General features: G+C 44.3%; 1 protein-coding gene across 5 annotated transcripts in view; it reads right to left on the bottom strand.

Moving 5' to 3' along the window:
• SCN8A (sodium voltage-gated channel alpha subunit 8) overlaps positions 1-17,133 on the bottom strand; it is a 63,686-nt gene that overhangs the window by 5,743 nt on the left and 40,810 nt on the right. For all 5 annotated transcript variants that reach the window (XM_075737809.1, XM_075737808.1, XM_075737812.1 and 2 more), the window contains 10 exons: positions 16,060-16,195; positions 13,901-14,139; positions 13,303-13,476; positions 12,047-12,403; positions 10,427-10,897; positions 9,918-10,035; positions 9,073-9,227; positions 7,987-8,160; positions 3,790-3,912; positions 146-430 (listed from right to left, as the gene is read on the bottom strand). In XM_075737809.1, the coding sequence (XP_075593924.1) occupies positions 146-430; positions 3,790-3,912; positions 7,987-8,160; positions 9,073-9,227; positions 9,918-10,035; positions 10,427-10,897; positions 12,047-12,403; positions 13,303-13,476; positions 13,901-14,139; positions 16,060-16,195 (2,232 nt within the window). The remainder of the gene's footprint in view (positions 1-145; positions 431-3,789; positions 3,913-7,986; positions 8,161-9,072; positions 9,228-9,917; positions 10,036-10,426; positions 10,898-12,046; positions 12,404-13,302; positions 13,477-13,900; positions 14,140-16,059; positions 16,196-17,133) is intronic.

Raw genomic sequence — 17,133 nt, forward strand, 5'->3', positions numbered from 1 at the left:
AAAAGCTAAAAATGGCCATTTTATTCCAGACCCAAACCCAAGCGGGATTAATGGGATGCTGTATTCCACGGAGGGAGGGAAGCAGTCAAAAAGCACCAGGAGTTGTGTTTCCCACTACCAGGGGGACGGTGAAAGCAAAACTTACAACTTGCAGAAGAGCCAGATATCCTGCCCCAACGTTGTCAAAGTTAATTTTCACATTCTTCCATCGAATCTCAGTGGAGTTGGGTGGCATCAGCGCTTCGCAGTCTGTCTTGTTGTTAACAATTTCTATTTCGAAGCGCTGCTCAGCTGTTTCATTAAAGCAGTAATGATATTTCCCGGCAAACAGGTTAACCCCCATAATGCTGAAAATCAGCCAGAAGATAAGGCAGACCAACAACACATTCATAATGGAAGGGATAGCGCCAACCAAGGCGTTGACAACCACCTGTGTTGGAAGGGGTGGGAAAAAGTTTCAGTATAAAACACAAGGCAGGAAAGAGCAAGCATCAATACAGCTGTTTTTGGGGGGGGAATAGGAGGTAAGGCCACTGACAGATCTGTGGCGTTTACTCCACGCAGAAGTTGGCAGTGAACTTATTCCAAGCGGTAAAAAAATTCTGTTCAAAAGCCACCTACTGAAGCTCTGTTTTTAAAACAAAACAGGCCAGGTTGTTAGATTTGCTGGGCTCGATTTTGGATTGTTACTTCTTTAGTTAAACAACAATTATTTTACGTAATTTTAGTTGCCGAAAGGGAGAGGGGGGCATTACTGAGTGAGGCTCAGGCTCTCTTCTTATTAACAAACAGGCTCCTAGCTAAAATTGTCTCAGAGCCGCGTTTGAGGACGCTTTTGCTCATGGATGCGATGGGTCTCATCAGCCAGTGGCCCTTACGGCCATTCCCCACTTTCAAACAAGGCTGTTATCACTTCAAAGCCCGTCTCCTGCTCCCACCGAGGTCACCAGCAAAGCGCGTGGCGCTGACGCCGGTGGGGACAGGACCAAGCCCGGCATCGCTCCGTTAAGACTAAGCAGTGAGTCGCCGTAAACATCAAGATCGTATTTGTGACTAAGCAAGGCCAATCATGTCGTCTCAGGCAGACAGCTGAGCATGCAGCTATGCAGGCTCAAGAAGACAGAAAAGCCATGTTCCTTCCTCCAAACTGCAGCAAACGCAGCGGGAAGCGATAACGGGTTTTGTCAGAGCTCGTATCTTCCACCATCTCCTAATTTTAGCCTTCCAGAGTTTGGGAGCACCGTGTCCCTAAGCATCCCTGGCCAGCACATGACAAAATGTAAGCTATCAGGCTTTTAATAGAGTTAGGTCAGCAGGATATTAAATCTTTTATTATGACCTCCTAATTTAGATTCCTTTAATAGATGAACAGAATCTAAACTGGTTTTACCCCTTCGCCTCAGTTTTGAAAGACTTCTCAACGCACGGAGGGGGGGGACTCGGGAGTCCTCAAGCCGCAGCACCGGAGCCACAACTGCTCCTGGCCACCGCCAAGCGTCCCCTCTCCTCCTACAACGTCTCTTGGCTGGACGCAACCACCACGCGCACGATAAGCTCTGCAGCAAGCGCCTGTCCTCCACCGTCGTGGGCATGAAGGAAAATTGTAGACCGCAGTGATCTAGACAATAAGTAGCATTACAGCAACTGTTAAATGACGTCATGAATTCATCACTGTGTACCCAGTGAGGTCTAAAGGCATGGATTAGGTCAGGCCCTCCAGACAGGCTCCATACGGAACGCCTTTGCTTTCGTTCTCCCCTCATCCAAACCGGCTGCTCTGCTGCTGAACGCCAACACAACAGCAGCTCGCCTTCTCGGTTTAGGAACCTTCAGCTATCAATACGCCGGTTTATTCCAGTTTGTCGCGGGAAGCAAAAAAATTGTCAGATCCTCCTGAAATATGGTCACTTGCAGCACGTTAAATTTATACAAAAAGATCTGAGAGAAGGAACATGGCTTTTGTGTGCAGACTGACAAAAATGCATGCACGTTTCATAGCATTACTGTCAAACTTCCTGGATAATTTAAGAGCAGAGCAAGCTCTTGAAAATGCAGATTACTATGGAGTAGAGAAAAGCAAAGAACTACATTTTCGGTTTCCTTTGCAAAGGCATTTCAAATCTCTGTTCTCTGGCTCGGAAGAATTGTTCTGGTTCTATGGGGCAGCAGCACTTGTCATCAAGTCAAAAGAAAGGAAAAATAATTGGGGTTAGGTAATTAACTGGGCTGCAGTCCTAACTATCAATTTTGCTGTGGTGAAAGCACCCCACTTTAAGCCTGAGGATTCCCTGATTGTGCATTAGAAATCACAGCTTCTCTCCAGTACGGCTTAAAACCGGTTTTTAGTATCTACAGGTTTAGTGCTAGGTCTTTTCCTTTGCGATCACACTCTTAGGCGGGACCTGAACCCAGCCCAGCCAAAGCTCCGGCTTTGTGCCGATGGAAAAGTTTTCATCCTTTGTGCCTGTGTTATAGAATAAAGTTTAGAATTAGGCCGACACAAAGAAATAGCAGCAGGGTAACGTAGTAGGGAAGGAACAACCCTCTTTGGATTTGTTACGGTATCGTTTACTTCGATCACTTCCTCTGGAATTTGAGGATTCCTGATGAGGTCATTGCCTCTCTCGCGCTGCATCCTGTGCTCGGTTACACTACAGCGAATTCAAAGGAGATTGGAAGGATCCAGGTGGAATCGCCCCAGTCAGACCCTGAAGTAAAACTGCGACTGCTATTCCCTTCCCTTTTTTTAAAAAAAATACGTAATTTTATCTCTCGTAATGTCTCTAATTGTGAGCTAACTGGGATTTTGCACAGATGACCTACGTTATTGTTCTAAGAGCAACTGGGAAACCCATTACTGCAACGTACCCTTTACTTAACAGAAACACACAACTTTTTTTTTTTTTTTTGGATGTTCTTATAAGACTATTTCAGTCCCAAATGGGGGAAAAAAAGCAGGAAAATTCAGAATACTAGTGGCAAAGTAGCGAGACACTGCAATAATTTCCAATCCCTGAGACAGGGGTGCTGTCTAACAATTTGAGGAAAGCTTGTTAAGTTCAATGCTTTGCTTGTGCTTTGTTGCTAGTTCCACAGTGACAGGACAGGGGACCATAAAGCATGGTAAAAGGGAGGGAGTGGAAAGGAAAAGCTTCACTATCAGACAAGGCTTCCAGTCACCACCAGACTGGACCGAGAACAACAAGGTGCAACAAGAGGAATTAAACCAAAGCCTTTTTTTCAAACAGCTGAGCTCCCCGCCAGTCCCTTCCTGAAGGCCTGAGTGATCCAAGAAAGGAAGCAGCCTTGTACCCCCTTGCAGGCAGATCGCATTTTTAAAAACCCCTCCGACAGAGTCTGTCAATCCAATTCCACCAGCAGCCAACACCTAGAGGGGCTGGAGACACTGAGGTGGTTCAAATTCTGCTTCTTTGCACCTGGTGATTCTCCCTAGATAAAAAAAGTTACAGCTGAGAAGCCCCCTCAGATGCTAGAGGTAAAAGCCAGGCTAAATGAGAACAGCCAAGTGTTAACATCGTCTACAAATGGCATGTGGTTTGGGCCGGTAATTAATGTAATGAGGCAGCTTAATGCATCTCCCTTTCTTAAGAGGGGAGGGTGCAGCGGTGGGCAGGGTGAGGGGACATCCACGGTAGAGGTGATCGAGTCAGCAGCTGCATCATGATTCTGTTTGGAATTTTTTTTCCACCAGTTTTGATCAGTTCTAGCATGCTTAAAAAAAACCGCTCCACAGGCATGCAGAAGGATCAGCTGCTAATGGCATCTTACCCTCATCCCCTCAAATCGGGACAACGCTCTTAAAGGCCTCAAAGCTCTTAGTGTCCTAAGGGACTTTATGGCACCTAGTTCCGAGTAGCCCAGGGCATTAGCTATAAGGCTGACTAAAGAGACCTACACAGAAAATAGAAAAAAAGAAAAAGAAAGAAAAAAAGAAAGAAAAAAAAAGAAAAAGAAAAAAGAAAAAGAAAAAAGAAAAAAAAAAAAAAAAGGTTCCAGACTGTTAGAATGAATCCCCTAGCACTGATTGCCCAGCCCAGACTGCCAGCCTGGGCGGCCCCATAGTAAATACCGAAGACATGACACCAGCTGCCTACTTCATTTGACTGAAACGACCTGGAAGGAAATAATGCGGTTGAGAAAGGCATAAGAAAAGAACATAGGGGAAAGATAAGTGAGAGAGAGGCAGAGACACACAGACGGAGAAGGGGTCTGTCGGAAGGAAGAGCCCAAACGATGACAAAAACCTTACCCTCGCCCTTTACTGTCTGCAGGATCCCAGCGGCTCCCATTAAATTTAAGCCAGACAAATTTTAAAGGTACCTATGAGAAAGAATACAGATAAATACACACACTGCACAAACTGCGCTCAACTTGCATAGCAAGCCACCGTGCTCGGGCTGAGCGGTGGCGCTTCATCCGTGGCCACGGCTTGCAGGGACGGGACGTGTGCCTGAGTTTGGCTTCTGCCAAAATCATTCTGAAAAAACGTCAAAACTGACTCCGTCACACGCGGTGCTGAGGCAGCCGATTCCAACTTGTACTGCCTGAAAACCCAAGGACGGCTTGTTTCCTCTGCTTGTAACACCGAGCTACTGTCATGCGCATTTTTTTTTTTTTTTTGCCTGCTTGGCGTTGCAGCGACATTTGTGAGTACTGCTGAGGGAGGATGAGGATGGGTAAGCCCATTTTACAGATGGGCAAACTGAGGTGCAGAGCGATAGCTTGCTTGCTCGGGCTCGTACACCCAAACTACGTCACAGCTGGGGACAGGTTTCTTATATCCATTTTTCAACACTAAACCTATTTTCTTTAGCAGCCTGGAATCAGATTCAGGGGCTACACTTGTGAATTACCAAATATCCTTAAGCAGCGGTACTGAGGGCAGCTCAGGGCCCCACAGGATTAAGCCCTGTGTTACCAGAAGCTGGGGCCATCTACTTTTTGACCTGGCACGTGCGTTTAGGGCAGGAGTCCGTTCCCCACGCGAGCCAACGGAAAACTCTTTAGATTAGATCAAGACCTGACTTGGCCGTATGTAAATAGTATCTACAGACACCATTTCAGCATCCCACTATCTTCCATTTTTGGCTAGTATCACATTACAGACACAGATAAGAAACAGATATGTCAACCTTTTTTAAGAGGAAAAAAAAAAAAGACATCAATATACAGTAACAAATAATGGAAAAACATGAGACCTCCTGCTATAACAGGTGGGGGTTTTGGCTCAATTCTCAGAATAGAGCACTTGCTATTTATCGTTCTTTAAAAAAGGGATATTAAGATAATAATGTGAAATTAACTATGAGGACGATTCTTATTCAACACACATTCTGGGGAAATTTCAGGACCAGATTTCAAATGCATGAACACGCAGGAAAACTTAGAGATTTCATCTTATTTTACTGCTTGTGCATGTGCTTCACATTTTTTCTGTCCTCATATCTGCCCAAAAACAAGTGGCCACAGTATACGGCAACACGGCTCTCTGGTTTTTCCACGTGACTTTTCTGATTTTAAAATTACACTGATTAAAAACACGCCAGGGGTGTCCCAAAGGTTTACAACAAAGCCTTTGTGAAGCAAAATCAGCCTACTCAGGATGGGACCAAGCCCACAGCAACACCGGTCCGTTAAAGCCCTGCTCCCAGATTTCAAAATACGGATGCGATTCTGGGCGTAGGGGCTATAAGGTCCATATACAGAGAAATACAGCGCTTTCCCCCTAAATATAATACAGGGTATAGGCTTCACTGAATCCTCACTTTTAGAGCTTCTTCCCCCTGGGATAACGCCTCGCTCCCGAGTAGGACACTAACACAACGGCAATAAAACGACTAAAGGCTGGTTTAGCTTTCATGGGGTCTTTTCAGTGTTATTCTCTCGGGACACTCCGACAGAAGACACAGCAGGCACCGATGTCAGACAAAAGGAATTCCAGATTGACTGAAAAGCAGAAGCCTTCATTATTACCCAGAAAAAGGCTTTGTCTTCACAAATACACCCAGCAAGCTTTGGGAATCAGAGCAGGAGGGTTATTTGACAATGCTATCAAACCTGAAAAATAACATTCAAGAGCGTCGTTATGAGGCAAAGGCTTATTCTCTATTAGTTACGGCTGCCATCCTGACTTCACTGGAACCCCATCTACGTCACATTAGAAAACTTGTTTAAAAAAACCCGTGATTTAACAGATACAGGACACGATGCATAGCTGAGATTTGGTCGAGTAATATTCTGGCATCTCAAATTCACATTTCAGATTTTTTTGTAGACAAAAACGTGCAACTCTCCTGTCTACGACACCAGCTGAAAAGAGAAATTTCTCCTAAAGCACTGGGAATTCAGTGCACTTGTTCAATCCTGCAAATGTGTTACCTGACTGGGAAGTTCCTTATCTTTACTCCGCCAGCAGCCAGATACTCGGGAAGAAAATGAAACTTGTACCACATCTGTTAATTAAACTGCACTTCGTTCCCAACAGCTGGAATTCAACTCACAACATGAGGCACAAGGACTGGGAATGCTATTTTTGTGCTCAGCTGCTGGTCACCTTTTTAATACAGGGCCCCAAAGAATTGAATTTGCTGAAACACTCTCCTCAGAGCAGCAGAGAAGAAGAGATAGTATCTCCTATTAGCTTCCATGTTAGCACTTGGACTTCATCTTAAGGCAGTGAAAGAGATACAGGGTTATTTTCAGACAAGAAGAGTTACTTCTTCAAGATGTGTGTTGAAAGGAAAGGTGTGAAGGGGATCAGAGAGGACTTTAAAAAAAAATAAAATAAAAAATTCAGTTTTCCACAGGAAACGTAGACATCTTGAGTCACTTCTGCCCCTGAATTCCAAGCATAGTTCCTCCACCTACTCAGAAATATTTCCAGTGTGATAATGTCACTGAACAGCAACTTGGCATAACTGAATCATATTCAAAATGTTCCAAATGAGAAGCTTGGAAATCTTTATTTTTTTTTTTTTTATACTTGCTCTTGGGGCACGCACTAAGGACACTGTTTCACAACTGGATGTGATGAAGCGTTTTAAAAGAATCCAAGCACTCGGGATTCTAGAGTTCCTTTTTTTGCAGTTCTTTGGACTTCAAGTCTTATTGAATTCCATAATTTCCTGCCACTTTTGACAGCATAAATTCCATTTATTTTAAACGGCCTTGCTGTGCTTCAGAGCCAAATTTGCTGCTAAAGCTTCTCTCTATTGTCTGTCTTGTCTGAATCCTCAAATTTATTCTCCCTACCGGGATGTTCTGCAGGGGAATTCCAGGACGAACATGTGCTGAGCTGTCCAGACCGACCGTTTCCCTTACTCATGCTACGATCTCTTATCAGCAAGCCGTCTTTGCTGTTGGATACACTCCTGCTTTTTCTCTCCTGGGCATTAGATCTTTTTAACAGAAGGAGGATGATGTTGAACTTCATTTTGCATAATAAGCTTTCAAAGCACTCAGATTTTCACAGAGGTACGCTCCCAACGTTCAGAACAACAGACCTCGTTAGCTGGTAGGATGGGAAGACTTTGCCTGCCTCGTCATCCCCCCTGTCGTTAATAACGCAAGCAAATGATTACAGAAAGAGGGTGTCACCAAGGAATACCATGTCTGCACAAGTTCTCCCACTGTTAACACCTTCCAGTAGCTCAACATGCAGGCAGCTCTCCTAGAAACAGTATTTTCAGTGGAGCAAAGGAGCCCAGGACTGGCAAACCCTCCTTTGTCTCTGCAGGCTCAGTAGGACCTGCGGGGCAGAAATTCCACAGTTGCATAGGAAACGCTAGCAACACTCAAAGGGCTCAAGGGTTTTATCCTTGGTTTGGAAACTTACAGAAATTCGGGATTGAATCCTCGTTAAATATATGATTCGGTTAGGACGCTCCTCGGGAGAAAACATTACCCCAGAATTCTTCTAACTAACATTTTGTTTCCAACCAGAAATAAGGAGGAGAGGATACATACAGCCACAATGAGGAAATCCAGCCAGCACCAGGCGTTAGTGAAGAACTTGACGAATCCGTAAGCACACCATTTCAGCAACATCTCCAGGATGAAAATGTAAGTGAAGACCTTGTCCGCGTACTCCAGAATGGTCCGGATGGTTTTTCTCTGTTCTATGTAAATATCCTCAAAAGCCTGGGAAATAATCAGGTACTCGTATCATTATGTCGGATTTATTCCGTAGTTCAATGTTGTTATCCAGAAGTTTATTCAAAGAGATGAGCAGTGGAATTACATTTCTTATACAGCGCACCCTATCTGCTCTAGTAGTTGCAACACCAAACAAACAAACAACATCAACAAAAAAAAAAACAAAGAAAAAAAAGGAAAGTCCTGAATGAATAAATAACACAAGAACTTCTCTATCTTTTGGGGATCTGAGTACAAGCCTTTATATCCAAATGTTCAGCAACTGGTATCACTAGAGTAACACAGAGGCAGGTTCTTCTGCAGCTCAGCACATCCAAAAGGGCCGAGTTCATCGGCAATTAGACTGTTAATTACTATGAGAGCTGTGCGTGAAAAGAAAACCAGGCTACTGCTGTGGGACACGAATTGCTGAGGACTTCCACCCTAAAACTCGTAACGCATGCTTGAAGTTGTTTGTTGTATAACCCTGTCTACTAAATGCTCAGTGTACTGTGTGAAAAGAAATGAATATAGTGATTATTTGCGTCCACGTAACGCCACAAGGTGAAGAAGGTCTGCAAAGATGGGAAAGTGAAGAAAGGCAAATATAATTGTTCTTGTTCGGTAATGTGAAAATGAGACATAGATACAGGCTGGCTTTGTCCAAAATCCTCACGTTTCTAGTCAAGCTGTGATCAGAACCCGGATTTGCAGGTTTTTAGTCTTCATTCTTAATTTAAGCTAAACAAAAATCATTAATAAAGGCTTTTGCACAGTACCCACCACAATGGAGCTGTGTTGTTTTCCAAGAATCATCACAGCTCTCGTTTTTGCCAAATTTCCTATATACAGCTTTCCCAGCGAAACGTCCCCTAGCTTAACGTGACCGAGCTACACGTATGTCTGCATTTTACTCACCAGAGCACCACTGCTCAGTAGGATCATAAAGATGATGAAAGTCTCAAACCAGTTATGTTCCACAATCAGAAAACAAGTCTTCCTCAAGGTCCACCAGGACTTCCCCAGCCCTTCCTCAATATTGACCTGACAACATTTACAGCGCTGCATACAACCTGGAATGGAGATAGTACACAAAGGCGTATGAGCCCAGATTTTTTTAGGTAACAGATGAGGTAATGTAAGAATATAAAATTGTCATTGTCTAGAAGCAGTTTTGATACCAACAATATTAAACATGCTGAGTTGCAGTCAAAACTCTTGCTTTCTTGAGGATTTTATGATTACTTTTGCCATTTCTGTATCTGAGCACCTGAATTAACATCAATTTGTGAACAGATTAAGCTCGTTATATTTGGTGAGGTATCCATGCACTTGACAGAAGAGGAATGGAAAACTTGCTGACAAAATAACCTTGAACCATTTAAAATATCTTTGCCATGGGAATACCTGTAATGGATCCGTTGCTGAAAGACATTGAGGCCAGTGACAGAAGGGAAAAAAAACTCGACCAGAAGACAGATTCTTCTGCTTTTAAGTACTCAAGGCATCAATTGTACAAACGATCAACTTGCCCTACCTAGGGGTCATCCACATCCTTGCAATGGCAACCACATCTCTGGGGTCTTCACCTTGCAAATTCTTCTAAAGTAGTTCATCTGTGATGCAGGGTCCAAAGAGGGTCTCAAAATAAGCTGAGAGCCAGCCCTGATCCAGACTGAGACCTAAACTTAAGCTAAGCTTACAGTAGACAGGTCCCAGCAACAGCTCGGAGGCTTCTTTCTACACTCATAGTCACAGCTTACCTTCTGTGAAGCATGCATCTGGGTCCAGATACTCCTCTGGTGCCTCCACAGGGACTTCTTCCACTTCAGGCTTTATATCAATGGTGCTACCTTCAGAGGAGCTGGTATCATCAAGTTTCTTGAACACAAAATAAAACCCAAGCCATTCTAGAATTAGTTCCCAACAAACATCAAACTTCACAATGACTTCAGCAATTTGTTCACCAGATTTACAGTAATGAAAGTTGTTTCCTCACTTCACCTCATTCAAATCCTGACTCAGCTTACATCTCATGTTAACAGAACAGACAGCATTATTTATACTATTATATATTATATATATTTATAAGTATTTGTGGCTCTCCATAGCGCAACTAGCACAAGAAACCTCTGTCTTGAGTGCAAAGACAACATATATAATATAATGAGAACTTTTGTGTGGGAACTATCTAGTTCTCCCTCCCAAGATGCTTCCAGGCCCTCACAGAAGGGTCAAATGACTAGAAGGAATTTTTAGCATTTCACCCTACCTCTTTGCTGCCATCAGGATCTGTATCACTGCTGAAATCTTCTGTGTTGAGATTTTCAAAATCCGATTCACCTACAGCAATAGGTACCCGGACAGTGAGATTGGGGTTGTTGATGAAGGACATGTGATCTTCATCTATTATGTACTTCTCCACACTGCTCCCAATTCCACTCGTCGTGCCATTGCCATTCTTCTGATAATCAATGTCCCTGTTGATATCAGCCCCTGTATGGTTAGCGATGCAGTTCACCTTCCTGTCATACAATTCGTCCAAGGGTTTGACCTCATCTGCCTCTCTCTGCTTGAAATGAGCCTGCATGAACTCACGCACTTTTGCCTTGGTCCAGGCAATGCCTTTCTTGATGCGAATAACAGAAATCTGCAGGTTGTTCATCTCCCCGTCATCATCTGTTGCTGCTAAGTTGTCTGCGCTGAAGGAGCTCAGTAGCAAGGCCAAGAACAGGTTCAGCACCTGAAGGAGAAGAGGTCACGCTTGGCAGAGCCGACACACAAGGGTTATATTTCCAAAGCTGAACATGACTATTTAGCCACCCGAGCCCGGCTGATGTTCACAGGGGCCGCAGAGCCGAGTCTCCAAACACCACACTGAGAACCAGCTCTGGTGTCCCACAGACCTGTCGAGGTACCCCGGAGTCAAGGAAGCAGACACTGATCCTGCAACGCGTTCCATGAACGGGGGAGCCCTGTGCAGCACACACCTCCGCTGGGTCACGGGGGTTCGGTGAAGGTTCAAGGGTCCCCGACATAGAGCCCCTCGCAGGATCCAGACTGCAGGTGTCAGAGGGGGGGATTTAGGCAGCAGCCATCCAAGGGATTTAAATTCAGCGCTGCTGGTTTAGTCCCACCTCTGGCTCAAAGGAAATGGGCCAAATCTAGGCATTTTGAGCGGTCACTCCCAGCAATATTTCCTTGCCCGCATCTAGTGATAGTCCCCAAGACTTATTTTGTCAAAATCCCTTGGTGAGACAAGTCCTCTCAGAGAGAGCTCACAACACTGCTTTTGAGATACGCAAGTGTTTACACTACGTCACTCTTGCTTACATTTTCCTCCATAGACTTTTCTTCACAAAATTTAAGACCCGAAGGAAATATCATGATCTAGTCTAACCTCCCACACAACAGGCCGTGCAACTTCACCAGCCAATTCTTGCACACAACTATACCTCATGATTGAGCTAGTGGGCAGATTTTGGAAGAAACTTCCAACCTGATCTTAACACTTCAGGACCTTCCCCTCTGCACCAAATTATTTCCTTTCCTGGCATTTGAAAAGCCAGGTTTTGCTTCTTTTAAGTTTCTTTTACCCCCCTCAAGCAAGGTGTGGGTCTGTCCCCTTTGACCGAGGGTTTTGTTCCTCCAGCTTTTGTGGCAAAGTGCTTGGGTGCTTTATTCGTGGGCAACTGTTTGAGGTCCTTATCAATCAAAACCCATCCTTAATATTGTGTTACCAAAGTCTGTGTACCAAAGACTGTTTGTATATCAAAGGCCATGAATGGCCCCAAGAGACTCACAAAGTCATTATTCCCTAGTCCTGTGGTCTCCCCATGTTCTACCCCACCCAGAGGCAACCAGTAAAGACCATCAGTAACCATTTACTGACCACTAAATTTCCGATGACCATGACCATCATGAAGACAATCAAGCACATGGCCTGTCCTGCTACTTCCATACAATCCCACATGGTCTCAATCCATTCCCCACACAACACACGGAAGACAATAAGGAAGGAGTGGAAGAAATCATTCATGTGCCAGCGGGGTAGCTCACAGTCCGGATTGATCTTGCAGACGCACTCCTTGTAGCTTTTGCCGAAGAGCTGCATGCCCACCACAGCAAAGATGAACACGATGATGGCTAGCACCAAGGTCAAGTTCCCCAAAGCACCCACTGAGTTACCGATGATTTTTATCAGCATGTTCAGAGTGGGCCAGGACTTGGCCAGTTTGAAGACTCTCAGCTACAAAAAAAACCAAAACCAAAACCAAAGCCAAAACAAAACAGAAAAATGACACTTAATTTAATTTCATCTTAAACAAAGAGGAAAATCAGGCAGAACTTCCTGCCAGTAACCATTTTGTATTTTATATAAACATAAGCTTAAGTTCTCTTTGAATTTCACCTCCTGTGTTTTGTACTTAGGTATTCCCCACATGGTGATCTCCCTTTACAAAGGGAGCTCCTACCTTGCTTTGCAAACTTTGCAACATTAGGGAAGTCAGGAGACTTATTTGAAGGGTGTGTGTAAAAAAAAATCTACTTTTTCTCTCCTGAATGCTTCTCATCTTCCCCTGGAAAAAAGGACTTGTTTTCCTGGCATATCCAGAACACACAAAGTTTGATTTCCAGAAAATCACATTTGGAGACAGACTTTCTGAAGTTGGCTATAAGTGGGAGCTTCTGAGTACTGAGTTCCCTGCAAAATCCAATCTCCGTTGTGGATCTCTGCGCCCAAAAACCTAACCTTGAGGTTTTCATAATTTAATTTTCAAAAGCTCAACCACTGACAGCATGAGAAGGCTGTAGGTATTCAGCACTTCTATCATGCTGTAACATATAACCTACCAAATTTGACCACATGAAATAAGAGGCACATTCTAACACGGTCCGTCTCCATCCATATTAAGTACTCCACACCAAGATACCTCCCAAGTCATCCTTCACTGCCTAAATGCAACGAGCTGTTGCTCAGATCTCATAACCAGCAGTTGTGAAGTAAGAAGAGATCACAAAAATGACACTGCTCCATCTCTGTTCTCCCCAAAACCAGAAAAAAGTGGGGTTTGCCTTTGCGTATGTAAAAAGCTTTCTAGCAGCTCCAAGACAGTAACATTCAAAAAGAACTGGAATATGGAATACCAATCGGAAAGATCGCAGCACAGAAAGTCCTTCCACATCTGCTAGACTCAGTTCCATTAAGCTGAGGGAGACAATAAATCCATCAAAGATGTTCCAGCCTTCTTGGAAATAATAGTAGGGATCCATGGCGATGAGCTTCAGGAACATTTCTGCTGTGAAAATTCCAGTGAAAACCTGGATTGGTGAGGAGAGAGACAGACAAAGAACAGGCAAAGATTCGCTTTTGTTCATTTTTTGATCTTCAGGCTAAATATCAAACAATGCAATTTGTCACAACGATTCAAACACAAAGTCTGTGCAATGCCATGTGTGTGTCTGCCAGAGCCTTTTCTCCCCTGATGCAGCACAAATATCCTTGACGTCCTCAGCCACACCAGGAATTAACAGATGGAGTTTCAAGTAGTAACAAACTCTGACGAGAGAGGTGCACCCTTAGTAAACATCTCTGAGTGGCCGCTGACTGCGGTGAGGGCAAGCTCATGCTGCTCAGCATCTTCTAGTGTTTGGAAGAGCAGTTCTGTCAGTCTGAGTCTACATTAACAAGCAACGTATCCCAGTTGGAGCAGATTGTAAGGAATATTTACCAACACTATCTTACCAGATTTCCTACGGAGAGCACATGTTCAAACTCTGGGGTCATAGGATGGTGCTCCATTGCCATGAACAAAGTGTTCAGCACAATACAGATGGTGATGGCCAAATCAACAAAAGGATCCATGACAATTAAGTTCACTATCTCCTTCAGCTTCATCCAGTACGGGTGGCATTCCCAGATCAAGAACGTGTTGGCAAATTTGTACCAGCAAGGGGGACACTTCCTCTGGGACTCCTCCAGCTCTACAGTTACAAAACAAAACAGCAACAGAGTTCAGTCTTCACCTCTACGGCTGCTGGGTCTGTCTGACACTCAGCACGGCTAAAATGCTGCCTGATCTTTGTCACAAACCCCTCTTGTGTCTCCCTGCTCGCACAACAGTTCAATATTCTTGGGCCAATGATGTATTTTGCTGTGTGTACATACAACATTAAACCGAAAGAACTCCAGGATGCTTGGCAATAGCTTAAGACAAAGAGTTACTAAGCCGTGAACCTTACAACCGTGGCCGATCATGCAGATGAAGAAGAGTCAGGTCAAGACTTCGTACTGAGCTTCACTGACTTCTCCTTCGTCTCTACGCAAGAGCTACATCACACCTGCACGAGGTTACTGGGAAGTGCAGTTCTAAACCTGTGCAGCAGCCCCGCGTGGATCTTATCGTTCAATCCAAATTATTTTAAATGAAGGGATATATTTAACTCGGAACCGATCGAGGTAAACCGGTTTAAATCAAAGTTACAGATTCTAAACTGTCTTTGGTGCCAGTTTTTAAATAACTTAAATGAGTTCTGTGCCGAATGCAGACACGGTCTAAAAGAGGAAATATATGACATAATGCTGCAAAGGAATAACCTCATTAAGACTAACCACATCCATTTACAGAAACCAAACATGATGCTGTGTCCATTTTTTTTTTACACTGGCTTATTTTAAGTGCTTAAGGGGGGAAAAATAAAAATCAGGAATTTCCCCCCCTCTATTCTTTGCCTTGCAATGGTTCTGTTCAGGCTATACAGCTGTTCATGCTGAAATTTTGGTTTTTTATGGGTAGGGAAAGGACCACTGCGCTCTCTTCCTCATTGGTTCTCTGGTTGCTTAGTATTTAGTTGCCTTGGAATTTCTAAAGTTAAAAAAGAGGACCGTAGCACTGTAGCCTGTAGGCGTTTGCGCAGGAGGGAAGCAGCAGCAGAACCCTGCTCTGTTTCTAAGTATATTTAGTTTTCATACGATTTTATTGCAGGAGACAGCAGGAATTTGAGATCATCAACCTCATATGGCTGCTGTTCATAAATTCTTGCTGGCTCCCGCATAACATATTTGGAAATCTCATCTCTGTGTGCTGTCCATTTCAGAATTTCCGTCATGCAGAAGTCCCTTTCTCTTTTGACAGCTGTCAGATTTCAGCTCTTAGTGTAGCTCAAATCTTCTTCTCCCACGGACTGTGAGCAAAGGAGGGTCTCTCCAGGCCTTGGGAGGTGGCAGAAGACAGAACACCTGTATCAGACATTGTCTTAGTCCTATAATCTCCACATTGCAGATTCATTATTGTAAAATAACAACTTTTTGTTGTCTTCATCTCTGTATCTATATAAATCAGATGCAAAACCAAGTAGAATAAAGCCTAATAAATGCTTCTGTATCAGTAACAACTCAAAAGAAGCAGGTTTATGCAAAACCAATGCATGAATATGTACCACCCGAAAGCAGGGATAGCTAAATCCTGTATATCTGAAGGGTACGCACGTCTGTCAGCTACCCAAGGCTCAAAAACGATCTCTGCTCTGCTGCACTTGCCCAACAGATGGGCCCTGACCTGAGCCCGTCCTCCCCACCCTACACCCCTCACCCAGCTACCACCCTAATCCCCTAAACCACTACAAAGCCGCCTCATGAAGTTTAATGTTACTATTTGGCATTCTCTGGGGCAAACTGAGCAGACACGTGTGTCCGTACCCGTATTTCGTGACCAGCCACACCTCCGGCCACGCAGAGGGACAGCCAGCACAGCTCCGGCACAAGGAACTCAGGGCAGATGTGGCGTGAGGAACTATCCTCTAACTGCCAGGTGGATGGGTCCTCTGTCTTCCTACAGCACACCACGAGAGGGCAATCCATACCTACTGAAAAATACCACCGGCACGCCTGCAAACCATACCTACCCTCAACAAGGGTATTTGTCAACCCGGTCATCACACTGTTGGTTCGGTCCTTTCTTCCATAGGATGCGTTCACCTGATCCATCGAGACCAAGAGAGACCCACCAGGTTTCTTTCGAATTTCGATTTCAGTGGTACCCTGCAAAATCCATATGATGATTAACAGAAACTCTTTGTCTTCCTGGTATTTTACATCCTCTCAGTCTAGAAATATGGCACGTATGCCCAAGAGAGAAAACCATCTTCGTTCCTGCTATCCTTCTCACTTTCCTTCATTATGTAAGTGGTCAAACCAAAACCAAAGCCCTCATTTCTGCTAGCACCAGTGCTTTGCAGCCTTAGACAAATTAAGGACTATATTTTAAAGAACATTTCTAATGAAGATTGCTGTAGTACAAAGTAATTTACACTCTGTACTTCTACCAATCAGCACAGACAGGCAGCGACTCTTTTAACCAGGGCACTTTGCAACGCGTCTGGGCAGAGTGCGAACTCCACCCCAGCTCATGTGAGCCACGCAAATTAATTCCGTTTAGGAACCGGGCATTTGACGGCATCAACATTTATCTCAAAGTCTGCATCTGAAAACTAGGATAAAAGAAACTCGGCCACATCACTGTCCAAGCACTAACGGGGATTTCCCCCGCTCTCGCCCACGATGACGCTGATTTCCTAACGCAACGGGACCATGAAACCGCGTCTCGATTTCGCCCGTGGGTAGGATCACCTTGCTCTCCTCACGTCAAAGCGCTCGCACTGCTAAAGGCACCTCACGGCTTCCCTCCTGAGACTGCTCTGGAAACGCCACTCTGTTTAGGCACAGACAACCTCACATACTAACAGATAACCGGGGTTTTTCCTCATTATAGGAATTTTCCGCTGTCTGCGAACCAAGGTCTCTGCACAGCCCGTGCAGCTCTCCCACCATGACAATTAATTACTTGTTGCACGTTGACGTCTCTCTACACATACAGTTAGCAAAATAACTGCTAAGTAATACTTTCTCTTTTACGCATGCATCATGCGGATTACAATTCCTACCACATTCATGCTGTGTTAGAAAGAGAAATACTGAAG

This window comes from Balearica regulorum, chromosome 29, assembly GCF_011004875.1.
Source record: "Balearica regulorum gibbericeps isolate bBalReg1 chromosome 29, bBalReg1.pri, whole genome shotgun sequence".
NCBI lineage: Eukaryota > Metazoa > Chordata > Aves > Gruiformes > Gruidae > Balearica > Balearica regulorum.